The sequence below is a fragment of the Paroedura picta genome, chromosome 16 (assembly GCF_049243985.1).
Source record: "Paroedura picta isolate Pp20150507F chromosome 16, Ppicta_v3.0, whole genome shotgun sequence".
In the NCBI taxonomy this organism is placed as follows: Eukaryota; Metazoa; Chordata; class Lepidosauria; order Squamata; family Gekkonidae; genus Paroedura; species Paroedura picta.
The window spans coordinates 23,275,186-23,302,789 of NC_135384.1; the positions used below are offsets into that span (position 1 = coordinate 23,275,186).

The window sequence follows — 27,604 nt, forward strand, 5'->3', positions numbered from 1 at the left end:
TTCAAATAGTGAATAAGCCTTTTTTTATTCTTTTTCATCCTGTGCTTGCTCACTCTCTCCTCTCCCCAACAGATCACAGAAACCATTCAAAATAAAAATTTCTAAAAAGGAACAAAAAATAAATTAACACATGCACACATCAGGGCTCCATCCGAAGCACCCAGCGAACCCCAGCCACAATTCTGACACATTTTGTGCTTCAAGTTTTCATGCTGTCACACACCTTGCAGGCACAAGAGGCTCCACGCTCCCACCTCCCCGTGCTTTCTCTCCAAAACCTCGGCCTTAGAAGGCAAGATCATAGGGAGCTCCAGGTGGCCATATTTGCCCTTTGCCAGATAAACAGCACATCATAAACCCCCTGGATGGTGCTCATCTCAGTGCTACACCCTCTCACAATCACATACACAGGACTGACTGGCTGGGGAGGGAAACCCAAAGCCATTAAGCTCCTCAGGTGCTGGTAAGGTCAATAATACTACCAGCTGTGCTATACTGCAAGTTTTAACAGCTTGGAGGACGGCCTCGAAGCTTGAGGCCAGCCATGTTCAAGGCACTACCTGCACCCTTTGCCTTATTCTCAGGAGAGGGAGAGGTGGTCAGAGTGACACGCCCCCCCCCTCAAAAACAAACAAAACCAAAAAACCAAGGGAAGCCAGCTGTGGAATCACAGAGTGTCCTGTTATGGCAAAATAAGAATTTTCAGCAGCCTTCGTCATCCGGGACAGGGAGACCGCATTTTTCCCTTGCTTTTCCTACATGTATGCTACAAGACCAGTCTACAGTGCAAAGGGGTAGGGAGAGAACAAGACAGCCAACTGCTCTAAAACCCATTCATTAAAATCCAACTACCCTCGGAGAAAGGGGACTCGCTACTGGGAGTGCAACGTTCTCCATAGCAGAAGCCCATTTTAGGGGAAACCAAACCCACTGGGGACCCAACAGCAATGACTCCACCCTACTGAAGAAACCAGGGTTTATACCTACTCCCCCCCCCCCAAAGCAGTTTCTTCAAGCCAACTGGTAGAGAAGATGGCAAACTGGAGCATGCGATGTACTGTGTGCCATCTCAGCTGAATGCATCTCGAAGGCGGTGTCGGCCTGTCACCCATGCTGGTTCCTCCCTGTGGGCAGTGACATGCTTGGTGAGTGTTCAATGGGAAGATGCATCACCTTAGCTGCTCTGTTAACCCATCCCAGCCTTCCAACACTTCTGGCAGGTACTTAAAGGCCAGATTGCACTAGTTCACTCCTTGAATGGAAACTTCTCACTTCCTCCCACAGTCCAAAGGGATGAGGAAACAGCCCCTAACCAAAAACCCTTTCCTACTGCTCTCATCCCCCCTCCCTCCCGAACTTAAGGAAGGGATGCTGGCTAACTGCAGGATAAAACTGAGTTTTTTAAATTGCACCCAACTGATGTCAAAAAAACAGGTTAAGGAAAATAACCCAGGTACCTGACATTTACCTGCATTTTGGGAGTTCAAAAACAAAACGCTCGCTTACACCTGCTTCGTCTTTCCACAAAATACTTGTTCCCCCCTCCCTTATCTTAAGAAGACCCAGCTGTAGCAACTCAACTTTTCTACCCTCCACTGCGACTCACCCCCCCCTCCCACATACACATTTTGCCAGCGATCTCCCCCAACCCACCCCCCAACATTCCACAATGGGTGCCAGGCTGCTGGGGGCGCAGGTCTTTCCCAACATGCTTTGCCATTCTGCCCCCTCCAGACGTGTCGGCCCCCCCGCCCTGCAGTCTGCTCTTATACACTGACTGGCAGCTATCATGGTTTTGAGAAGATATATTGGATAAGAAGGGCGTGAAAGTTCTTTCAGCTTCTTCCGGGCTCAGCCCTTCTCGAGATGTCGTTTCAGCGAGTTTCAAACTCCCCTGCTGCTCATCACCACCTCTCACTTCCTCCTGTCTTTCTGTTTCCTCTCTTGCCGCCTGCCCTGCTGGTCAGCTAAGGAGCGTGGTATTAGGATCATGCTGCCATTGCTGGCGTACTGTAGGGCATACTGATTTGGGGAATAGGGCTGGCCGTTCTCATCCCGCAGGCAGCCGAATACCTCCTGGTAGAGGCTCTGCACCTTCTGCTTCATCTGGCGAAGAGACCTGAGGAATTCCACCTTCTCCCTGAGCAGCTTCGACTTGTCCCTCTGCAAGTCCTCCACGTCCCTTTCCAGGTTGAGGATCGTGTCCAGCTTCCTCTTGCGACAGTTCTGGGCAGCCATCTTGTTCTTCCCCCGCCTCCGGATGTCCCGGATGAGGCTCAGCTGGGCCTCGCTCAGCTGATACTTGGACAGGAGCTCATTGAATTCTTCCACGGGCAGGTTGATGATCTTCTCGTTGGGGAAAGGGATCTTCATGGCTCGGGCGCGGTGCTCGTCTCTGCTCATCTGCTTATCCAGGAAGTCGGCCTGCTTCTCCTTGGCGCTCTTCTTCCCCACGCTGGCTGGTTCGGGCTCCTCGGTTTCCAAGCTCCTCGGGTCCATGTTGTAGGTGTGGTTGTGACCCACATGCTCTAGGTAAGGCAGGTAATGCAGCTGGGAAGGGTTCTGGTAGCTCATGCGACAGAACTTACTGTACTCCGGCTGGTAGCCGACAGCCCCTTCCGTCTCCTCAAAGTCCACGTTTTCAGAGTCTGAGTTGTAGCCTACGGCACCTTCCTCAGAAAAGGAGGAAGAAGCAGAAGAGGACGATGAAGAGCCTTCGGAGCTGCTGAGAGAAGCAGGGCTGTGACTTGAGTCCAAAGACAGCCCCGAGTCTGAATCAAACTCCTCCTCCAGGCGGGAGGCCTGCACTGGGTTGAAGCCTTCCTCGATAGCCAGGTCCATCAAGCTAATCTCATCCAGCATGGCTTCATCTAGGAGCCCCCCTAGAGGATCGGGAAGGTCGGGCTCGGATGTGTCGTTTACAGTGTTGTTCAGCTGAGAAGGGAAAAAGATCCCGCTCAGGTTGGTCGAGCCGAAGGTGGAGGTGAAGCCGGTGGAGTTGTCGGGCACCAGCTGCAACAGAGCTGAGCTGCCGGCGAGCGAAGGGCTCTCGATCTCAGAGCTGAACAGGGAAGGGAAGTCCTGGGTGCAGCTGCCCAGCGATGCCTGATGCAGGCTGACATTCTGATTGATGGGGGTGGAAGGTGCAAGGCTGTAACCGGCTGTCAGGAGGTCTCCGCCTGTGCTGTTGTACAAGTTCTCCGCAGCCGCTGTGCTGTTGACCTCCATACCCTGATAAAAGGAACAGAGATTCTCTCAGAGGTCTCTCTTGCTCTAAATCACATCTATGTCCTTAACCACCAACTAGGATGCACAGCAGTAAGTACACAAAGCAAGCCCTTCCCCACCTGCTCATGGAATCCCAACAGAAAACCTTAGCAGTCCATATTTTAAAACTCATTTTTAAGGCCCATATAAACCTATGGAACTTCTGGGTTCCCCAGGACTCCATCAAGACAGAAGTTACAGATAGCGGGGAAGGAACAGGTCTATTAGGTCACTGCTAACTCATGCCATATGGTGCAACTTCTGACAGCCATGAGACTTTTTTTACTTTAAATCGGGATTTCCAGCAACTTTCTGTATAGTGAACTTTGATTATTCAGTATGCAACAAATATGGGCTAAGAAAAACCCTGGCATCTCAGCTCCCCAACTAGGCGATGGTACTCCGGATCCTCCAAAAGGAAGGACGGCCCAAGCAGTTACAGGCTGCCTTGCTTGTAAACCTGCAAGGTGCTGTATGCCCATGGCTGGCTCCCAACCAGGAAGCCACAGAAAGCTGGAAGAGAAGGGCCCTCCGTGTTTCAGCAGCAGCTTACTGTGCTCCAGGTGTAGAGGAAATCCATCTGCCCCAAAAACACACCCTGAACAATGAAGCTCTACTAGGGACAGTGACGAGACCATATGCCTTTATGTGAGGGATGCTGCATGGTTTGGTGAAGGGCTCCAGCTTGCACAGGTGTCTCTCCTGACCCTAGAGGTTCTCTTCTTTCATTGAGTCCTCTCCTGCAGCAAGCGGCTGGCGCCGTCTCTGTGCTCCTATTACTCAATTTTCTCTCACTTTCTGCCTAAAACAGGACAGGGTCTGGATGGCAAGTTGGGCTGGTGGGAGGTTCTGCCTTTTGGGTACTTTCCAGTCAGCTGTTTTGTGCACCACTCCAGGTGGTGAATAATGTGTCTGGCAGCTGCACCTGTTCTGTACTCCCAGCCTAACATTATCAGGCTGATGTTTGTGGGGAGGTGGTGCAGGGGAAGTCCACTGCACGCTTTCAAGGCTTGAAGCCTATACAGAAAACAACCAAGGCCAATCACAGCGTCAGAGTGAGTTTCTACTGCTGAAAAGACTATTGGTACAAGCAATGTAGAGGAGAGGACAGCAGCAGGGGATCCAGGATATGCAGCTCGGGGAGAGGCAGGCCGGCCAGCCCTCCTCACCTGCGTTTCCATGATAGACATGAGGTCCTGCCACTGCTGCTCCAGATCGAAGGGCAGCGCCGTCTCTGTCAGAAGAGGAGACAGGAGCCCGCTTGGAACAACGGATGGCCCGCTTTCACTAGGCACAGCTTCGGTCAGGCTGGGGGCATCTGCAGCTGGAAACTGAAAACAAAGCAGAGTTTGCTCACCTTGGGAGTGCAGCTATACGAGTCATATCAGTGACAGTCAGCCCAGTCGTTCCTACATACAAAGGGTTTTAAAGCAAGGGGGACAGGGGAGAAGCAGGCACCACAGTCTCCCTCCGCCCCCCCCCCTTTCCCTGTGCTTCATGCAGCAGCAAGCTTTCTTCGCCATTTAGGAAAGCTGCTCACCTAACGAAGCCTGCAGAATACAGAGACGTATGGCAGATGAAATGCTGGGCTTGGCCGCAGCCAGCCCAGGTTCAAATCACAAAGTGACCTTGAACGGTCCCCTGCCCAACTCCCAAGGTTACTACAAGGACATGAGGAGGAGGGGGCTCCACAGGCCTCTAGAAACGGGAAAGCCCTGCGGAAATGACCGTGATGATTCAGCTGCCCATCCCCAAGGGTAAAATGCACACCCACCTCCGAGTTCTCTCCAAAGGGAAATGTGGCCTCCAGCAGCCTAAGGCACTCCTCCAAAGACAAGGCTGTCTGGTCCTCCACACCAGGCACCTGGAAGGCAGCAATTCAACAGCGGCTTTAGCTCGTGGCGGCCCAGCCACAAGGATCCTCTGCCCCAGGCAAGACCTGGGACCTCCTTTCACCCTAGCCTCAAACATGGAACCCATTTAATTTTTCTTTCTACTGTCCATTTTGTGGGTGTGAACTTTTTCTCTTAAGTAACTGCTGATGCAGCCCAGTTCTGAGTCATAATCGAGACCAATGATCTAGGCCAGCCCGTGGCTCAGGAAGCTCCATTTGCTTACTGGTCCTCTTGGCAACACGCAGATGTCTGTTCAATCCCACAAGCAAGATTCTAACCCCTCCTGCAGCACCCTGTGCGTTCTTCCTTGCTCCAATTACACCCAACTGCCTCCTCTGGGCTCAGCCATGCCTGGCCATAGCTCTGCCCAAGGAAATAAATTGCTGTAATCAAAATAAAATCTGTGTGGATGTGAGCAGAAAGGCGGAGATCTTGCCCTTCTTCAAGTGAGCATAAAACATCACATGCAGTCCAACTCCTGTTTTACCCTCACAACCACTAAGTTAAGGTAGGGCAGGCTGAGAGAATGAGAAGGACTCCAGCTCGGCCAGCAAGCAAAGCTTCATAAAAGTGGGGATTTGAACCTTCAAAATGCTCTTCACGTGTTGGCAGCTTTCACAAAGGGTCCATTTGTTAGAGGGCAGGTTTGTCCAAACCCTAGCCTGTCACACCAGAGACCCTGCCTCAGCTGCCAGCAACATTCGGCCAGCACCAACTGCCTGAGGACCCCTGGCCCCCACCTGGTGGGATGAGCTCCCTGAAGGTATCAGGGCCCTTCCTGAACTCCCACAATTCCAAAGGACTTGTAAAAGGAAGCTCCTCCTCCAGGCATTCGACTGAGGCCAACAGACCTAACACCATTCAGCTGCCCCCCTCCCCCGGGGACATCAGACATCCTCCACATCCACGGGTTCTTTTTGAAAGTTCTCTTGCACTGCTAATTGTTACGTTATTGTTGATCGGTTCTTACCGTTACTGTTATGATTATTATTATGGTTATAATGGGCTCCCCTATCTTTTACGTAAACTCCCCTGAGCCTTACAGGAGGGCAGTATAGAAATTAAATAGATAAAATAAACCATAGCAACAAAGGTAACTTGACAACTGGAACCAGGCCAGGCACCTCACCCACTGGCTGAAGATGGTCAAGAGACCCACGCACAGCAAGCTCCAACATCTTACCCTAAAAGCCCAGCAAATCTGGGGGTCATTAATGCACACCCTGAAAGAACAGGAGGGCTAATGTCCCAAAAAGCTGGAATAAAATTTTACTAGGTTTACTAAAAGAGAAAAAAATGGTTTTAAAAAAAGGGAACGGGAGACAGGCCTTTTTTTCAGAGAAAGCCAGAATCCCAGGGGTAAGATTTGGGACCAGCAATAACCCCTAGAAAGGACTAAGGGACCCCTTAGTGCAGAAAATATGGGAAGGGTCACAATCACAGACAAGCCTTCAGCCAAGGTACCAAATGGCACTAACATGTGTATCTGTGCCCAAATGCAGCACAAACCGGGAGAAGCTGCCCTCAGTGCCTGCTTTCTGGACCACACTGGCTCGCAGCCTCTGCAAGGGCTCAGCTTGAGAAGGGAGGGCCCTCGTGAGCATCGCTGCCTGCCCTCCCTTTTCCCCTTGAGAAAAGCCTCTTTTGCTCCAAGGCCAGCCTCAGCACGCAGCTGCAGATTTCTCTTCCCTCCTATTGGGCCGCTGGAGAGAGACCAAACCCCCAAATGAGAAAGACGGCCGGGCCCAACCAAGGGTGGGGTGGTTTTGTTTTTACCTGTGCAGGGAAGCTTTCCCCTGTCTCGCCATCCACTAGCAGGGCCCTGTCGGCAGCGTCGCCCCTTCGGCTCCTCCAGCCATCCCCACACTCCTGCCCGTTGCTGGCTTCTTTGTCCACCTCGTTCTCCTTCTGACGGTGGCTGTAGTCAAAAATCTCACGCCCAGCTCCAAGGTCGATATCCTGTCTCCACAGGATGTCAATTAAATCAATGTCCTAAAAGGGAAGGGGAGGGGGGGGGGAGGGAAACTTTTCTTCAACACTCAACTCCCCCTTGCTCAGAAGCCCCCCCCCAATTCTGAGCACAACCATCAGCAGCCCCTACTCCCAAAGCACCAAGACAACTTCAGCTTTGCCACTCAGTTGACCCCACTCACCTCCAAGTGCCAGCCTTCCTTCGGGGCAGGAGCCTGCCCCGCCTTCCCCTCTCTTTTCCTGGACCAGCCCCGCTGCCGTGGGGCTCCGGGCACCTTCCCCCCACCTACAGCCATTCTGCACTGGGAGCTTGCCAGGGGCGGCTCTGCAAACAGGCTGCTCCGGGGAGCAGATCGCGAACTCCATGAACAGCCACAGAGCTGTCTCCTCCTCGCTGCCCATGCTACGCAGCAGTGCTCTTTCGGCCCAGGCAGGAGGGAGTCTGCAGCTTTAACTGCTCAGACGGCTGGCTGGCTGGCTGGCTGGCTGGCTGGGGAGGGAGGGAGGGCCAATTGTCATTCCAGATTGCTGCTCCATAGCGGGCTTGCATCAGCCTGTGGTGCCATTCTGGGCATTTGCATAAAGGGGTGGGGAATCTCTGCATTTCCAGCCACCTGATGCAACTTGAGAACCCGGCTTTGCCATGCGTGCTGTGCCTTGCCAGCTCGGAGGCTCCAGACAGCAGAGCTGCTTCCCGTCTTAGCTAGCCCTTTCGATGGAACCACTATTTCAAAAAAAAAATCTGAACTGCAAAGTGGTGCCCAACCCTTACCCATTCCAGGCATCCTTTCCCCTCTGGCATTCTTTTTCCTACACCCACCCACCCACCCCCGCAATATCCCACAAATTCTTCCTCTGCAGGACAGGCCTCTCCCAGGGGCTGATCCACCCACCCATCCGCCTGACCAGCAGGCTATATTTATTCATGAATTGCAGGAGCGTGTTCCTCTCATCCTGGCCAGTCCTGAAAACTGCCAACAGTCGTTGTTTAGTGCCACAAGAAAACCTGCAGTCAAGTCTCACAGGCAGTATGAACTTCAGACTCCACCCATTTGCTCCCCATTGAAAACCACTTTATCTTTCCGCCCCAGTCCCCCGTCCTCCTATTCCTGTATCGCAAAGAGAAAGGGAAAGGACTCAGGCATGCCAAATGTACCCACTGAGACATTACTCCAGTTTCTTTCAAGTGAGAATAATACCCCCTCTTTCAGAGCAAGATCACAGATCACAGCAGCATTAGTTAGTTTTCCATCTCCCGCCCCACCCCAGAATTTAACGGTATTCAAGCTACCAATGCCATTTAGAATTATGTAGCTGCCCCTGCCCCAAAACCTAACATCTTTGCCCTGCATGTGTGTAAACCCCACTGCTGCCCTCAATCAGGGGCTCAAGGGCTGCAAATCACCTCCTCTACAAATCTTCTTGGATCTTCTTTTCTGACCCGGGTCTAAAGCAACTTCATCCCTCAAGGCCCAACTTATTTCCTGGCCTAACTGTGCTAAGCACCTGCCTGGATTATTCCATAGCCAATCCTCCCCCCACCATTATTCACCCATGTTAACTAAAGATTATGTACACCCCCACCCCAATTCACTCGTGAGTTGTCTGACCCAGAGTGGCATCTTCCCCGCTTTTGCCTCTCCTCCCTTCTGAACTCGACTTCCATCATCCAAAATTCCCATTCAGACGAAGGACTCCGAGTCAGATGGAAGCTCCATTCAGTTACTCACAGAAGACAACTTATGTCTTGGAACAGAATGACAGCAACGGGGAAGACAGTCTGCACCCCCTGCCCCAGCCACCGTCGCCTGCCCCACCTTCCACGGTATAATGTCCCGGGGCACCTACAGGGACCAAATTCTTCCTCATTTCTATCCCACCTTCTCAGTAGTACATTTCCTTAGCAATGTTCACCTGTCCTAAACCTCTGCACCTTCCTGCATGGAAACCCCTGCCCCAAAACCCTCTCAGCACACATAAATCCTCTGTATAGCAGCACTGCCTCATAATCTGAGCACCCGCACCAAGAAACCTCCAAACACAACGTACTGTGCCCACATCGGTCGCCATTCCCCTTTCTCTCTCAGTCCACCAGTCCTCATCAAGGTACCACGCATCCTTGGCTCACTGCAGACCCTTTGGGGGTCCTGACATCTGGTGGGAGAGACCTGGCCTGGGTCCACCTAAAAGCAAGTGGCAGGCAAGCATGACAGGCATGAAAAGGGTTAAAAAGAAGGGATACCTTTCTCATGTCCCCAGCTGCCACTCCCAGAGCTGTCCACCCAGATCATGGTCTATGTAGAGCGCAGATTCCAGGCAGGCAGAGCTGGGTGACCCAGGCAGGGTGCCGGACAGACATCTCCGGTTTCAGTTAGCAGCTGTGCTTTTTCTTTTCTTTTCTTTTTTTTTTTGGGGGGGGGAGGAAGGCTTGCCAGCTGCCCCTGAGTTGTTTGGAAGCCCCCCTCCCTCCCTTGCCAGCATGTGACCCACAGGTGCTGTGCTAGAGCCGGCCCTCCCCCCCTCCCAAGCATGAGATCCAATCCTCAGCTCTCCTTGGCTTGTCGCTTAGAGAGGAGTTCCGGCGAATCCCCACCCCCTGCTCAATGCCCAAGATGCAGAGATGGAATCCCCACCCCATGTGCCGTGCTGAGGCTGCAGCGAGACTGAGACAACACCCCCACACTCACTCTCTCACACACACACACACACACACACACGCACACTCACACACGCCTGTTACCTAGGCTGCAGCCGGAGCCAATCCCCTCCCCCAGGTCACCGCGGAGGATGCAGAGGGAGTCAGGCTCCGCCCTGTGCCGGTTACCTAGGATGCAACGAGAGCCAATCCCATGCCTCGGGTCCCTGCCGAGGATGCGGGGAACGGGCTCCTCCTTGCGCTCGTCACCTAGGATGCGAAGAGGAGAGCCAATTGCTTCTCCTAGCTTTCGACCCCGCCCAGGTCGCCCTGGGAGCTGCAGCAGCGGCTCGGGCCTCTCTCTCCTTGAGAAGCTCCCACGCCAGAGTGCCCCACCCAAGCCAGGCTGCGACGGTGCAAGAGGAGCGCCGGAAAGAATAAAGCCAACACACTCACCTCGTCTCTACCCCCCCCCCCCCAATCGCATACCCTTGCAGACCGCACCCCTACCCACAATACTGGCTCTTGTCCCCAAAGGTTACAAGCAATTCTCCTCCATCAGCCCAGATTACAGCAGGCAGGAGAGGTCTGGAAGGCCAGGCTTCATCGCCTGCACAGAGGCAGGATGGTGTTTGGGTGTGTGTAAAAAACAACCCATCAGGAACTTTTCATCCGCTGCCATTAAGAATTTGAGCTCAAGGGGCTAGAATTCTGCAAAGGAACGGGGTGGGGAAAAGGAATGCAGGGGTGGGAATGGCGTTTCCTGCCTCCCTCCCTCCCAACGGCAAGCAGGAGATAAAAACACACAGAACTGCCTGCCCTGGTAGCAACTTGGACTGCTTCAATGTGGGCACAGAAAACTAGGCTCCCCCCTGGAGAGTCCGAGAGGGTAAAGATGGGAGCAGATCCAAAGGCGTGTGCAACACACCCATGTGTCCTGCTGTCACCAGGAGACAGCACATAAAGAGGTGAAGCACAAGCCATGACTTAAATCATGGAGCTGAGACCTCCTTGCTTATTGCTGACCCTGGGATGGGATGGAGTGACTGGTGCTGGACCAAAGATGTCTGAAGAACAGATCAGGAAGGAATGTTCACACACACGTTAACCCAGTCAATGGTAATCCAGTCTGGACTACATGCTTTGCCAACTTTCACCTGTGCTATTAGAGAAGGAGGGTAAGAAGGGGGGGGGCACAGAAATACTGAAGCATTGCAAATGAAGAAAACTGCAACATGGACGCATGCAGCAAATCTACTTCTAACTGTTAATTGCTTATTTTGCTTAGGTTCTCCACTTCATGTTACCAAGAGGAATAGGCAAAATCCTAGACTGGATATTTGAACCCAGCATCTGATTCCTAGAAGCTCTGCTTGAAGCACTCTCTCTTCCTTCCCACCCTGACGCTGAAAATTTACGAGGCCACATTGGCCTATCCTTGCAGGTATGGACTATCCTTGCAGACATGAGACACTTAGTTAGCTGTGGCATTTTATGCAGAAAGCTGAGATTGAGAAAATAGTGCACTTGAAGAGCAACACACTTACAGAATAGATGAGCATTCCCCAACATGACAAAAAAAAGGATCTCTGGTTCCCAGGCAAGGTTTTTTGGGCCTCCTAATTACAAGGCTAGGAGAGAAAAGTAAAATCCTACGTATTGTTGCCAGCGCCATATTTTTGGGTTCCGGTGCAACCAGGCACCTGGGATTTCTTCAGTCTTATATGCACAAAGTTTGTCCTAGCATTTCAAGAAGGCAGAAGTATATAAAGTTTTCATTAACCTAACAGCACCATCTACAAGGAATCAGCAATATTCTACAGGGGAGGGAGAGATGCTCACATTCATTGCAGGTATGTTTATAGCAAACCTGGAAAATAGACACAACCCCCCCCCCAACAAAAAAATTCTGCTGCTATCCTTATAGAACAGGGATAGTCAAACTGCGGCCCTCCAGATGTCCATGGACTACAATTCCCAAGAGCCCCTGCCAGCATTTGGAGGGCCGCCATTTGACTACCCCTGTTATAGAATCTCATGGAAAGCTCATCCTCTTTGGGACACCAGTCAAATAGTGAGCTGACTCAGTGCTCAAGTCACTGTGTGGGCAGAGCCTAGAGACCACCACACAAGGATGCTGTACAGGACTTTAAAAAAATGCTACAGCATAGGCACATTTGCTGAAGCAAAACTGGCAACCACTTCACTGAAAGAGTGAAAAGAAATGGAAGCAAACCTTGTTAAGGAGAGAGATCCTCTACTTTGCCCCCTAATATTTTTTTGTGAACCACCACAAGCCAGCAGGGTCTGGGAATGGTGGTCAATAAATGCAACAACAAACAAACTATAAATGAATATGCAGTTACCTGGCTGGGAAAGACTGGGCCTAAAAGTCAGATGTGGAAAACCCAAGAAGAGATCTGAATGTTACCCACAGCAAAAAACTAATACTAAGAAGTCTCCAGGGGGTTTTCTCTGGTGGTAAGTCACACAATTGCAGTGTGGTGTGATGGTTAAAGTGTTGGACTAGGCTCTAGGAAATCCAAGTTTAAATCCTCACCACTGTGCCACAGAAGCCTCATGGCCACCTGAAGCAGCCTTGGACTGAATCAGACCTTTGGCCCATCCAAGTCAGTACTGTCTACTTCAGGGGTAGTCAAACTGCGGCCCTCCAGATGTCCATTGACTACAATTCCCAGGAGCCCCTGCCAGTAAATGCTATTTGCTTACTATTCAGAGTTGTGTGTCCTGGTGCCATTTAAAGTATTAAATATGTCCTAAGGAAGTGCTACATGATGCTGTCACCTCCCAAAGCCTTCAGAAGGCCTCTCAGAAGACAGCTTGGCAAACCCCCCCAGGGTTTCTGGGTTCAGCAGGACAGTCGACAGCCCTACAATTTCAGTCCACAAACTAGAACAGATCTAACTCTACTGCCCATCAGGTTGTGTGAGTGGGCAGCAGAGAGAGAGAAAAAAAAACCCTTCCCATCACCTCTCATAGTTTAAGGGACAGTATGTTCTATATAGCCCATGTTTACAGCCATTGCCTGAAGGACAACCTCCTCTACTTTGGGACTAGTACAGGGGCGGGGACAGGAGAAAAGAGACACAGCAAAGAGTAAGGAGATCTTCCCATATGCTGCCAGCATACTGACAGGCTGGGGGTGGGGCAGGTCACGGTGGGATAATACCAATTCCGGCAACTCTCATCACATGTCGACTGAGCTGGGCATTTATTTTTATCCCCTTGTTGTGGAAATACTGCGAGGACACCCTAATCTGGCGAGCAGGTCTTTCTAGAAGAGCGAGCTACACCAGATCTAAACTGGAAGCAGAAAAAGATACCAAGGGGCATCAAAAGCAAACCCTGGTGCCTTATCAGTCCCCTACCTACAGGGATCTTTAATGAGGGAGAAAAGCTGGGCATCAAGACTGCAGAATCCTGAACACAGGCCAAACTCACCTGATTCTCCACCTGTTGCCAGAGGATAGATACCAATTCGCAACAGCTTAGGTGAACCAGTCCTTAGCAGTTATACCCTCCTTAGCCCACTGACTTCAGTGCAGTTAGAAAAGTAAAATTTTAGGATTGGTCATTAGCAATCTGCAGGGACCCAAGAACAAACTGGACACACAGGAGCTAGCTATGATATGAGAAGAGCATAGAAGTTTAAAAGAAGCTTTTAAAGGATCAGGTGAAGTGGAATCAGGAAAGGGGACACAACAGACCACGCAGGCAGCAAGCTCAACAGAAAGGCTTAGGCGTGCACAGGGCGAGAAGAAACACAAGGATGAAAAGCAAGTAATGACCAGGGACTAGCAGCAGGAAGGAGGATGCCATTTTATCCACAGCACTTGGGGCCAATGGGTCAGGGCAACAAAAGGCAGGTCCAGAATTACGTCAGTTCAGGGGAGGGCAAAGTCAAGAAGCAAGCATTGACGACAGCTGAGGCAAGTGATAGAATGGCCAAAGGCACTCTGCGTAGTCCTGCAGACAGAACGTTCTTCAGACACACAGCAGTCCTCTCTGGTGATCTAAGTCCCTATTCCCACCACCACCACCAGCACAGTGGTCCTGCTTTCATCATAGGAAATATAAAATCTCAACTTCACAGTGGAAAACATCCATCAAAGCACTTATATAGGATTTAACACACCTCCCTTTTATTATGGCCTATTTCTACCATAATTGTCCACCATACAGACTTCCAAGAAAAGAAGCTTCATTTGCAATTTGATGACACTGCATTAAAGACCGAAAGGATAAAAGGTAAAGGTATCCCCTCTGCAAGCACTGGGTCATGTCTGACCCTTGGGGTGACGTCCTCTAGCGTTTTCATGGCAGACTTTGCCAGTGCCTTTCCCAGTCATTCCCGTTTACCCCCCAGCAAGCTAGGATAGTCCAGGTTAAATGGCTTTTCTAGGGCAGAATTTTGTGAACCTTATATACGAAGGGGGGATCATTATCAGTGTTTCAAGGGCAACGTTGAGGGCAGTTGAACGTGCTAGGCTCAACTTTGACCTTAACTATGAGCCCATGGAATACTCTTTTAAGAAGTCACATTCTTTCTGGTACCCCTTTCTATCTGTAATACAAAAATACTAGTCATATTGCCCTAATGTAAAAGGCTGCTGCAAGGATTATTACGTGTTAAGATTAAGAATGGGGAGACCCAGGTTCACATGCCCTTTCTGGCCATGAAGTTCACTGGATGACCTTAAGTCAGTCATACTCTGCCTAACCTATGTCACAGGATCACTGTGGAGGTACAATGGAGGAGGGCAGCATTAGGCATGCTGCCATGAAATCTACGAAAAGACAGGATTAAAAAGTAACAATAGAAATACTCAGATTAGGCCTTCGATGGTTCTTACTGTTTTTGTATCCCTCTCCTGGAGACTGAGGCCAACCAAGGTGTGTATTTACTTAAGTATTTCCTAACACACCTTGGTTGGCCTCAGTCTCCAGGAGAGGGATACAAACAGTAAGAATGATCGAAGGCCTAATTTGAGTCAAGGCTTAGCCTGTGTACATACAGGCCTTGAAGAATGAGCAGAACAGGAGGCAGATACGGACAATTTTTAGACATGTTTTAGTCCCAAGCAACCCTCTTTCAAGTTCCCCAACCAAAGGAAGCATGGATACCAATAGGCACCCATTTTCCTTCTACTGAAACGGCATCTAGGATGGGCAAAACTCAGGGTACTAACAAAATATGAATTTTGGGTATCAAATAAAACTTGGAAAAAGCTTGCCCTTGTTCAGAGTAACCTAACTGTACCCATGTCCAAAACAAGACAGCTCAGCAGATATTCATAAATTAATTCCGGTCATATTATTGCATTGCTCCCAAGAAGCAACATGTGTATTTTGCCTGGTATTAGCAATCAAGTACTCAGTCTAGAGAACAAACAGCAATATTCTGATGCTTCTAAAATGTCATAAGCAAAAGATCTCCCTACGCACAAGCAGAGAGCTGTAATGCAATGTCCCATCTACTTCTCAAAGGCAAAACGCATGACAGCATGCTTTCTGCACTACATATATGGACACATGCCTATCCCTCTTCATCTCAAAATCCCCTTTATGTGCTCCAGAGCTCTTCAGGCAGAAGAAAAAGCTTTTGGCTTTGAAGAAGAAGAAAAAGCTTTTTGCTTTGAGAGAAGACTCGATGCTCCGCATCCGCGGCAAGCACCATCTTGCTTCTCCTCCAGGAGGGATGCAACACAGTGCGGGTGAGGTGCATGCGCACGCAGGCCAAGGGGAACTACAGCAAGAACAAAAGGGTAAATAATCTGGCAGTGAGACTGTTTTAGAAGAAACATTAAAGGACTGAAACTATCACAAGGATAGATAAAGAACTCTAAGGAAGGGGTAGTCAACCTGTGGTTCTCTAGATCAGTGGTCCCCAACCTTTTTTTTCACCGGGGACCGGTCAACGCTTGACAATTTTACTGAGGCCCAGAGGAGGGGTAGTCTTTTGCCAAGCGATGTTGCCGCCTGAGCCCCTGCTCCACTTGCTTTCCCGCTGATGCCTCTGACTTCCCGCCGCCTGCTGGGGGGCGCTGCCAGCAGCAGTTGCACAGTGCCACGCCGAGGGGGAGCCCCAGCCACGGCGGCTGCTGGAGAGCACCAAAGGTGAGCCGGCGGCAGAGTTGGCAGGGCAGCCCCCGAAGCAGCAGTCAGAGAGGAGGATAAGGAGGAGCTGCGGACCCGTACCGGTCCCCGGACCAGGGGTTGGGGACCCCTGCTCTAGATGTCCATTGACTACAATTCCCATGAGCCCCTGCCAGCAAACGCTGGCAGGGGCTCATGGGAATTGTAATCCATGGACATCTGGAGGACCACAGGTTGACTACCCTTGCTCTAAGGAACAGAGGAGCAGAAGAAGAAAACCATTTACTGCAGTTAAGCAGATGTAGGGAAGAACAAGACCCTTCCCACTCCACACATCCACAAAGAACTACTGCCAGGATACAGAAATCAGCTTTGAAAGGATCACTCACTCCTTTGAATAGCAAGTGGAAACAGGTACTTGCATTATTGTGTTTGAATAATCAGGGGCCTGACAAACAGCTCCAACTCCATAACTTTCCCTTATGTTCATTTGACAGAGAGGACCTGCAGCTCAAGCACTTCGGGAAGCCAAGTGTTCCCTCATGCCAGTCCTGCTGGGTCCAGCTGTTATCATCACGTGGTGAAGCCAAAGGCCAAAAGCCTAGTACTACTGATTGACATGATCCCGGGGCAAACCCTGATGGTCTGAGGTTTTATGACGGCAGAGCAGTCTAATAGTAGGGCTGTACCTTTACTGTTGGCCTCAACTGATAATTACAATTATTACAATTAATCCCACAGCAATAGATGCAATTACGACAACTCTAAAAGGTAATTTGCGGCTGTAGCTTTTGGATTTTTCCCCGCCTGGCTAGCCCAGCTACCTGCAGTTTTTAACAAGAAAAAGGAAGAGGGAGTCCCCTCGTAGACAACAGGAGCCTCACCTGCAAATGTGAATAGTGGTGGGCTGCACTGTCAGCTGCAGGATGGGGCACAGACGGTGAGGGAGGGGAGAAAATGCTTTGAGGGCTGCAGTCATACTTACCTCCTACGCTAACTGGTGCTTGGATTAGCCCAAATTCCTCCCTTGCAGTGGATCCGGTCTAAGCCGGCTAGGGTTTGTAGCAGGCTCATTGCATCCAATGGGCAGAGAACAAGTGCTGGGAAACAGGGCTTAAAAAAAAAATCAACATTCAACCCAGCAATGCACTTCAGAATGGAATGAGTTTCCGGGAAGCTAGATGGGCCTGCAAACCCTCAGACATCATCCCGAAATGATCTCATACTGTTTTGCCCTGCATATGCCCGGCTCTTTTATTTTGGAAGCAAAGCATTCATGATCATCCCCCTCAAGGGAGTAGCCAAAAGCTTGGAATGTCATTTCAAAACCTTCACATATGTGCAACTTCCAGAGTGGTGTAGCAGTCAAGAGCATCAGACTACATCTGGGACATGAGGGTTCAAATCCTCGGCCAGCTGCAAAGCTGACTGGATTCCTTTGTCAGTCACACACACTCACCCAAAACTACCTCAAACAATGCTCATCATGAGGAGAAAAGGAGGAAGGAAAGAATCATAATCATTACCTTGACTTCCTAGGAGAAAGGGTGGGATTAAAAAATGCCTAAATATGAAGCTGAAAACGCAGTGGTGTTGGGGACGCCCCTCCCTCAAGAGTCCCACTGCCTGTACAGTTTTAACTTTGGTGACTGAGGGACTCCTATGCTCTGCCACCTGTCTTGCTTTTCTTCACTTTCACAACCGCCCTGTCAAGATAAGCGACTAAAACCCATCTTGTTTACGGGAAACTGAAAGAGAAAGCTCAAACCACAAACTAAATCCCTGGTTAAAGATGCACTCAGTTGCTTCCAGATCCAAATGTATCCTGCCGCTAATCCAAGGGCCACAACAGCTCACCCCCAATGCTCTTTTCATCAAAGTTGTATTACAGCATCCCAGTTTGATGCAAACTCACATTTTTAGCCTCACAATGCTCAGTGGTGAAAACATTTCACCAAAACACACGTTTTCAGCTCCACAATACTCAATGAGATGAGTGTAATAGTAGGATTGAGTTAGAAGAAGAGTTGGTTCTTATATGCCGCTTTTCTCTACCCGAAGGAGGCTCAAAACGGCTTACAGTCGCCTTCCCATTCCTCTCCCCTCAACAGACCCCCTGTGAGGTGGGTGAGGCTGAGAGAGCCCTGAGATTCCTGCTCGGCCAGAACAGCTTTATCAGTGCTATGGCAAGCCCAAGGTCACCCAGCTGGCTGCATGTGGGGGAGTGCAGAATCGAACCCGGCATGCCAGATTAGAAGTCCGCACTCCTAACCACTACACCAAGCTGGCTCTCAGTTAGGCTGAGAAAGGCCTTCATGAACCACCCAGGGAGTTTCACAACTGCAGGGCATGGAACCAAGGTTCCCAACACAGCAATCCAACCAACTGCACTACACTGCCCACAGCCTCTACCATTGCTGTTGTCTTGTTTGGCTTTCATAACAGCCCACACCCCAGTCAACCTCGCTGCCCTAGGACAGTGACAAGAGCACTTACATTAGCAGCACTGGCAAAAACCTGTGCCTGAGATCCCACCTGCCATCACAGCATACAGCCACCATCACACTAGATGGTCCATTGCTTCCGTCTCCATACAGGGTATTTCCATAGACCCTGTCTTTTCTGTCCCACAATACAGACCACCAACTATGTCCCTTCAGCTGTCCTTCAGTAAACAGGGGTGCCACACACCTGCCAGACAACAAACAGAATTAAACAGAGCTCATATTGAACAGGGATGAAGAAAACGGTCAGTGTTAAGCCCTCTTTGAAAGACCATGTCTTGTTCACACCCTAGTGCAAAGCCAGTGCTTAACATGACCAGTACATTGTTTATTTGCCATTTTACTACTTTCCCATGCCCATAAACATTGATACCAATTCCTGTTCTCAAAGTCAGTTCCTGAGGATCCTTGTATTGTTCAGAGAAACTGGCCCATTGTGTGAGGCAGGATGCTGGACTAGAGGGACCACAGGTCTGATTCAGCAGGGCTCTTCTGAGGTTCCTATGAAGGCCTCTGCCTCTCTGCCCTGTTCTTGGCTCTCCAGAGGAACTGGTTGGCCACTGTGTGAGGCCGAATGCTGGACTAGAGGAACCACTGGTCTGACCCAGCAGGACTCTTCTTAAGATCTTATGGGAGAAGGCCTCAACCTCTACGCCCTGTTGTTGGCTGTCCAAAGGACTTGGTTGGCCACTGTGTGAGACAGGATGCTGGACTAGAGGAACCACTGGTCTGATCCTGCAGGGCTCTTCGGAGGTTTTTATGAAGGCCTCTGCCTCTCTGCCCTGTTCTTGGCTCCCCAGGGGAACTGGCTGGCCACCGTATGGAATGCTGGACTAGAAGGGACCATTCGTCTGATCCAGCAGGACTCTTCTGATATTCCCTGAAAGTCGACCATAAGTGCAGTGAATAGGGATTGTGTTCTTTTACGTGCATCATCTCTGCCACGCAAAGGAAAAAACAGAAAAAACGCAAAGGAGAATAAGTATAGTATTAAGTGTCAGTAATTGCCTAGCATACACATACCAATTCATCTCCTTCCTTCCCAATATTTCTGTCCTTGCTGCCTGGGAAAGAGCAAGAAGAATCCAGCTATTCAGGCTCCAAGACTTCTATGAACACTTTCAGTCCTCCAATTTTTTTGCAGCCTTTATCTGAATCTTTTAATTGTCTGCTTGGGTGAAGAAAGGGGAGAATGGCTCTTTGCCAAAAGGCAAGCAAAGTGATTGCGTAGCTATTGCCCCAATCCCAGTGCCTGAATTACGTGCTCTCAGTATTAGTACGGCAGTACAGAGAACACACAAAGCTGGTGTAGCATAATGAGCATCACACAATGGGAAGTCCCCGAGTAAAACTGTACCTGAGACAAACTCACGGGGTAAGCTCAGGAAAGCAGCTATCTACTTCAGCCCTCACGGGGTGATAATACTGGCCTGCCTTGTATTGCTGTAGAAAAGGTTAGAGACAACATGAAGGGCACTGAGCATTTCAAAAAACAAAAGCACAGGAAATACACTGTTATAGAATTATAATGATTTGGTCACTCTAGTTTTGGGTCCCACATGAATGGCAGCCCAAGGGGCAGCCCCAGACCAGAGGGGCCCAGAAACATACCCACTATGCTAAACTAAAAGCTGCTGTGAGGCTTGCCAGATCCTGCTCACTGCCCTGTGCACCAATTCAACATAGATACTACAACATGGATACTTTGATACTATGGCCTCCCCTCCCACTAATACACTAAGAAGTTTATAAGTTTGATCAAATACAGGGTTGATTTTTAGTGTTATGTCTAGGGAGCCCTGCTCTGAGGCGTAAAAACTCATTTAGACCTGTTTTCTCCACATGCAGGAATTTCAGGAGCTGTATACAAACTTCTGCAGCCATTGCTGAACCCCCTTCACAGGCTGCACAGAAAAGTCATTATGGGCACAGACCTTTCTATCTCTCAAAAAAAACTGCTTTATGATCTTCAAACTGCTCACTGTCATGACCTCAAGGTGGCTACTATTTTTTAATGTATGATCAATGGTAACTGATTATTAATATTGGCGTTCTGGAAATAAGAATTTGCAAGCGTGAGAAATTCCAGACCACAATTATCTTCCCCTCATTCCCACAAGGAAGGTGGCAAAGATTCACATCTGAAGAGCCAAACAGGTGGAATTCCACTTCATGTTATGTATTCCCATTTTTCACCTCAAAAAAAATGGAGAAGATGATCTATTATTCTGCTTCCTTCTTCTTTGTAAACACACACATCTTCTCCCTAGAGATATGACTGGTCCGTTCTCAGTTTCTCCTCTACCTACTTTGGTTGCTGGGAAAACCCCACATCCAAAGCAAGTTTCACTTTTAGATTTCCAAGGCCAGCTCTCCAAAACCTTTAGCCTATTTTCTGCAAATAGCGGGGCTGAGAGAACATGACGGGAGCGGAAGGCAATCACAACAGCTGCTTTAACAACCCCCAGCCCGGCCACCACATCTAGTAACGCTATCTGCTTTCAACACAGGAGGCCAGGGATTAAGGGCAGTCAGGAAGCAACTCCATAGGACGAGTCCACTCTGTTTTGGAGCACCCATGTAGACAATCCAGTAATTGAATTCTTTTCCCCCAGCAAAGCACATCTACAGACAAGCCAAACCAGAATGGGCCTTTCACAAAGAAAGCCCTATGGAACAGTGCTTCAGGGAAGAGACTGCAAAGGCATGATGGAGCTGGAAACTAGGGCAGAGCTGCCCTACCTAGTACTGTGTTGAAAGAAGAAGGGGGAAAAAAGTAGAAAGAACTTCTGGAAGTAATCCAGAGCTGAATAAATCACCACTCATTTGATATGTGCAATGAGACAATTGCCCAATGCTACCAATTAAACAGGTGGTGTTATTCACTAAGATGCCTCCTGCCAAGCAAAGACAAAGGCTGAGAACAAAGAAACTGCTTTAACTACAAACCAAGATGTCATCTAACCAGGAGAAAAATTCCTAAAATTCCCTTTTGTTATCCAAACCAATGAGAAGTGTTTAAACCAGGCTACTTTCTCTCATGGTGTCTTTCCTTCTGAAAGTCCAGCCATCCCCTTCTCCCCATCACCCCGGCCGACAGCCAGCACAAAGGAAAGCCACTTACCTCTTTTGTGAGATCTCCATTCATGGGAGGAGCCACTGCACCCAAGTCTTCCAACTCTTCACCAAAGCCTTGCTCTGCTCCACTTTCCCTCACCACATTCTCTGAAACAGTTCCATCTTGCAAGCTGCCACCGTTCTCAAGGACAATGCCTGTGCTGGGCTGGGCGCCGGAGCCTTCAGGATCTCGATGTACCAACCAGGCATTGACTTCTGTGGTGGGCACCTGGAACCGGTCCAAGGCCCTCACCTGGTTAAGAAGCCGGTGAGCTGTGAAATAGTAGTCCAGGTCTACACTTTTGGGATGGATAACATACCCGTCTAAAGTGTTGCGCAGGTTGTGGAACTGCGTCTGAGTGTAAGCTGAGCTCTGGCCCAGAAAGATCTCCCGCAGAGGGGGAAGGTGAGAGTTCAGGTAGGTATCTACGTCCACCCGCACTCCGATCAGGCTGAGGAGGATGGTGAACTGGATGAGTCCTTCTGTGAAATATTTCTTCAAAGAAAGCATTTCTGTAAGAGGAGAAGTAAAGGCATGCAGCAGGGTTTTTTGTAAAAGCCCACACTTTGCCCAGCTAGGTCTCCACACAGTTGTTTAAGGGATTAAAAATATTCAACTGAGTTCAACTTAGTTTAAAATGAAAATGAAAATCAATCAGGTTGCCAGCAAAAGAATTAACACAAAGTCCTCAAAATCTCCAGAAGCAAAAAAGGCTGTCTTCTCATCAGAACTCCTGCCCGTTCTGGAGTTCTCTACCTCCTCAGAACTACAAACTGTTTTGTAACCAAGCCGAGGCAGTCGTATATAAGCCCACGTGACTTACTGTCTCACAGAGTTCACATACAGCAACTTCCTTGAGTCTTTCTTGTTTCCCACACCAACTACAAGACGGGACAAGTCTGCTGGAACAGCTGCAGCTTCACTTTCTTTCCCCTCCCTCTTCCTCCTCCGGCTCTGAGAAGCTTTCCTGGAGGAGCAGTTAGAGTCCAAGATTCCCAAGGAGGGAAAGGTTCAGAGACTCTTCCACTGCTTGCAGCAGATTTCGTCAGACACTGAAACACATCAAACAAATGAAGGGGATAAGATGCAGGAGACACCCCCTTTTGTGCACTGTTCAGCATTGGCTCTCATCATCATTTATGGGTCGCAGGGAACCCCCTCCTGCACAGCCTTCACCTAGCTCAAACAACAAACATAGGTGGCATCAAAAAAAGTCAATGTTAAATTTGGGTCAGGGTTTTCCCAGTGCTCCCACCATGTTCCCTTCTCAGTTCAAAGCAAAACCAACGTTTCTGTCCTGCTGGGTCACCTCCACAGTACGTTCTGCTCCCCTTCCCTCCTCAAGAAAATGTAGCAAAGTGCCAACCGGTCCAAATTGCAAGAACGCTGGCGCCTGCCTGCCGCCCTCTTCAGCCCTCCTGCCTCCTCTACCTGCTGACAGCTTGCACTCAAAGCATGCTGATGAAGCCTTTCATGCAGCGTGACCTTCTGATCAGTTTACAATGAGGGCAAGCGCTGGGGTCAGATGCTGGCTTCAGAGGACTGAGAAGCTATTCAACCACACAAGGAGTGTCTGTGGACACTTCTCCCCAAGGTGCAGGTGGCTTGATGTGACCTAAAGGCAAACCCAACCCCTCTCCAACAAGGGGAGTATTCTAAATAAATCTTTAAAGCACCCTTTCCATTCAAAACTTTTAACAGCTTTTGCAACCACTTATCAGGAAATATCAGGTTATTTATTTGTTAAAAACCTGCCTCTTTTTAGGGGCTGACTGCTAGACTTTTGAATTTCCCACATTATTGCAGTTAATAGGCACAGAACTGTTTGCTGCTGACAGCTCTACTGGTTTCAAAGGCTCCTGAAACAGGAAATCCCCCATCACAGTTTTAGTTACCATTCCTTGCCAAGTTCACAGCGCACATGTAGTACACATGTTATGATTAGTAACTTGGGAAGGGTGCGCGTAGAATGCTAGCAGACTACTGCCCAACTAGCAGACTTATTTACCCAGGCTTTTTTTGGAAAGAGAGCTGACCTCTTTCACCTCCCTGTTCCCCTCAACTTAGCTTCTAGTCTTCAGATGTCTGTACAGTGCCAGCATGAGCACTGGAGACCATACTGAGAGGGCTGGACAGGCAATAAAGCACGTATCCTTTCTTCCCATACAGGCACATACATAAGCCCAAGAAGCCAATGCCTAGCAAATCCCTGATATTTTGAGGCTGCCCGGAAGTTATAAAGTAAAAGCCACTGAAGTTCTATCAACAATCTGTATGACAAGAAAAACTAGCTTTTGTAAAAGCTCTATTCAACAACTGCATGTACAGAATTTTACCTACATCAAAATACCAAACCTAACCACCACAGTAGTGCCACAGAATGCATCAGGACTAAATTACCACAGCCAGCTGAAAGTGTGAACAAAAACAAAATTCCTCTGAACTGTAGGTAAAGCCTCAAGCAGAAAGATTATGGCTTCTGAACCTCCCTGTCTTGTTTTTTTGAAAGTCAGTGTTTCAACACAACTTTTGCCCCAATTAACTCGACACCATCCATCCTGATCCAGCTGCTGTTGCCATCAGCAACAAGTGGCATACAAGAGGTTGCACAATTCATACCTTAACTCTCTGAAAAGCGATCATGTATTCAACCTCACTCACCAACCGTTTTTGGCCTTCAAGCCTTTACCTCTTGCCTCTTTCCCTTTCCACAAGTGGGACGTAACTCTCAAGTTGCTTAAGCAAAGACAAGACTAGGAATACCAGAATCCCCTACTATGTATTTGTTTGTTTGGCATGCCCACTTGTCAAATCTAACTTTGTCACTGGGACTTTTGGGGGCTCATATTTCACACTGCCTCTTTTAAAACCCTCTCAAAATGCATCCAAGTGGCAAGGGAGAGAACATGCAGAACTCCCCTAAGGCTAGACACGACCACAAAGTCCTTTTGCAGACCAGCATGGGGCCGATCCTATTTATACAACATCACAAGGAAACACAAAAACTTCCATGATTGACACTTACAGACCCCACAGGCAACCCCCCCCCCAAATTCCCATTCTCAAACAAGCAATGGTCACTTATCTGTTTAGATATTTATTAAATTTTCTTAGCTCTTTCACACACACATAAAAGGGACTATCACCAATCTACTCTTCACCATTGATTTCTTTGTCCCCTCCCTTTCCTATGAATCAATGTCTTCCCTACCCCAGCAGTCCTCCTATACTTCCTCTGAATACCCCTACCTCCCAGCTAGCTCACCTGAACCAAAAAGCAGCAACCTCTAAACCAATTACACCTCTGCACTTATCGTTAACATGGCTAAGATGCAGTTTGCAGGAGCTGCATTTGTACAGCATAATTGTTTGTGTATGTGTGTGTGGGGGGGGGGGGATTCTATACACCTGTGGTGGCAGGGAAACAAACAGGAGGTAATCGCCATTAAGAATGAATTCACCCAGAGTAACAGCATCACATTACATACCTCACTGATTTCAAACATTTTGTATCCTGCCGACCATCCTCCCTAAGTCCACAAAGCACCCTATGCACTTCCCAACTGTTTATCTATATCATCCGCCTCGTTGCGGCCCGGAAATAAAGGCTCCAAAGTTGAGCTCCTCCACACATCCTTAACCCCTGTAGCTTCTGCCCTGCCTTCCTGACCCCTTTCAGCCCCTCCTTTTTGTTCCTTCGCTTGTCCCTTTGCTGCACACAGTCCCTTTCCACCCTAAGCCTTAGCTCCCCACATGCCTTCAGACCTCCCACCTCTTGGACGGTTACACTCGCGTCTACTCTCCCCCCCCCCCCCCCGCTGTTTTCACTTTGGGGGATTCCCCCCAACCTTCCCTTTCGCAGCCCCACTTTCCTGTTCACGGCCCCACCACACCTCACCTCATTGCCCACAACTCTGGACTGCTTTCCACCCACACCCTGCCTAGCAGCAGCACTGGCCCCTTCTCTGCCACCCCCCCTCTCCCCTCACCCACCCCCCTTAGGCCCTTCCCCTCCCACAGCCCCCTCCCACCTGTAGCCCCCTCCCCATTTCCTCATCGCTCTCCCCCAGTTCCCCCCCACCCCACGCGCCTCTGCTTAGCTCCTCCCCCTCGCCTTCCCACAGGCCCCCGCTGCCCCTCGCTGCCTTTCCTACCGTTTCTCTCTTCAGACCCCGCCGCCGACTCCTCGCCGTTTGCCTTCGGGCGGCCTTACCCCAGCGCCGGTCCTCCCGAAGCCCAAACAGGCGCCGCCGCCTTGCCCCCACCCTTCTCCCCACCTCCGCGGGGCTTCGGCCAATCCGCTCTCAGGACGGAGGCTAGTGAGAGCCCCTCGGCCCAATGGCGGGACGAACGCGGTCTTCCTGCCGACACGCCTCACGGCGAATGACAGACGGAGCGGCCAATCAGGGCATCGAGTGAGTAACAAAAAAAAAAAGAGAGAGAGAGAATGAGGATAGTCGCTGAGGCAAGAAATGCTGGTGTGTGGGGGCGAAAGCCAATCGGTGGGATGGAGCAGCGGCCGGCCCTTGGGCTGACTGACAGGACAAGTTGGCCTATCTGTGAAGCGCTCTCTAGGCCGCACCCCAAAACGCTCTTTGAGCGATGAGCTTCTTAGCCAATCGTCAGACAGCAAATGCACAACGCGATTCATTCCCTTACTCTATTGTCTTTGGGGCGCTTTGACACTCGGGGCCGAGGCTTCCGTAGCCAGCCCTTGCCCCTCCCCCACCAGGCCCAATACGTCATCGGTCTAACTGCCTTCCTGGCCGGCCGCTTCTCTCGTGCAAGGGGGGGGGGGGAGCCAGATTGCCATTGTTGCCATTGGCAACCGACCGAAGGCCTTTCGACCTTCCTGAACCGGAGTGTTGATAAGGCCGCACTCGCGCACCGAACACAGTGCAGGATTACACCCTCCCACCAGGGTTACTATCAAAACGTGAAGCTGTTTGCTTTAAAAAAACAAACACACACACACTTTCAAACGGATTGCTCCCCCCTCCCTCCTAAATTTAAATTATCTTGTGCAATGCTCCATAATAAACTTGGCTTCCAGAGCTGTCATTGGAGAAGGAAGGGTTGCCTGTGCAGAAATGCAGATGATAATGCCTATTGTTTGGGTCACATTCACCTCAATGCACAATAGAGACAGAGCCTCCCCAAAACTGCAAATGCACCCAAAATATAAACCTACGGGCATTCTGCATTTGGCAGCGTTTGCCCCAATATTGCCAATATTGGCACTGACAGATAGCAGGAACTCGGTTGAGCTTTCCCCAGTTAGAACCTTTTTGTTGGTAGAATAATGGGTGTGAGATAGTGGATGAAGGAATAAGGAACAAGTTCCTTCCTGTTAAGCCCCTGGACATCTCCCGCCATTACAATTGATCTCCAGGCAACACAGATCAGTTCCTCTGGAGAAAACAGCTACCTTGCAGGGTGGACTCTGGCATGATACCCTGCTGTGCTCCCTCCTGAGGCTCCTCTCCCCAGATCTCCAGATCCTAACAGATCTGGCAGTCCCATACCCCACCCATCCTAATCATCTCTCTCTGGAAGCGGCTAGATCACTTTAGGAAAGCCCCTTCCTCTGCCTCAGTTTCTAATTTATAATATGGGGATGATGATAATACTGTTGGTACATCTAACTTTACAGAGTGGGAATGTCTTGCTTCTCCACCCTGTGTCTAATCACTGTCACACAGGATAGCAGCTGGGCTAGTTTCAACCTGACCCATCTGTATTTTTAAGTACTTACTGTTTTGGAAGGTTGTCCTGAAAATTAGGGAGTATACTGTTATAAATGTATATAAATCTAAGTCAAGTCATGTATGCATCCAAAGTAAAATGAGTTTCATAAGGTTGCCTTATTAGTCTTCTTTAGCCGAGATCCAACAAAAAAAAGTCAAAGGGTTGGATCCTATGTGCTTTCCTCAGCAGTGAAAGGCGGAGGGTGGGCCTCTTTTGACACATAAAAAGGAAAACTGATTTATATAGTAGTAAAAGTTCTCTAGCCCCCCGTTGGAGGTTGGCAATCCTAAAGCTGTAGTGCAAGGAGGGAGACAGAGAGACAGAGAGAGAGCCAACTGTGCCAGATGCA

General features: G+C 49.6%; 1 protein-coding gene across 6 annotated transcripts; it reads right to left on the reverse strand.

Annotated features, from left to right (window-relative positions):
• Positions 1-25,832, reverse strand: NFE2L1 (NFE2 like bZIP transcription factor 1). Of its 6 annotated transcripts, XM_077315236.1 has the most exons (7): positions 25,662-25,809; positions 22,331-22,559; positions 21,514-22,019; positions 6,939-7,154; positions 5,042-5,131; positions 4,437-4,598; positions 1-3,231 (listed from the first exon to the last, which is right to left on the reverse strand). In XM_077315236.1, exons 3-7 carry the CDS (start codon positions 22,015-22,017, stop codon positions 1,915-1,917), a joined length of 2,289 nt encoding a protein of 762 aa, XP_077171351.1. In that variant the 5' UTR covers positions 22,018-22,019; positions 22,331-22,559; positions 25,662-25,809; the 3' UTR covers positions 1-1,914. The 6 variants fall into 6 exon arrangements, with proteins under 6 accessions (XP_077171351.1, XP_077171353.1, XP_077171352.1 ...); XM_077315238.1 differs by having other exon boundaries at positions 6,939-7,121; positions 21,514-22,559; positions 25,662-25,832; XM_077315237.1 differs by lacking the exon at positions 22,331-22,559 and having other exon boundaries at positions 25,662-25,811.
• Positions 25,833-27,604: the final 1,772 nt, after the last annotated feature.

Bases quoted from the DNA above. Each gene is read 5' to 3' on its own strand.
- NFE2L1 (XM_077315237.1), bottom strand. From the start codon at position 22,017: ATGCTTTCTTTGAAGAAATATTTCACAGAAGGACTCATCCAGTTCACC. The intron at 7,155-21,513 runs GTAAGTGGCTTT...CTTCCCTTTTAG, and splicing joins ATGGAGATCTCACAAAAGAG to GACATTGATTTAATTGACAT. The intron at 3,232-4,436 runs GTGAGGAGGGCT...TCCTTTTATCAG, and splicing joins TGTCTATCATGGAAACGCAG to GGTATGGAGGTCAACAGCAC.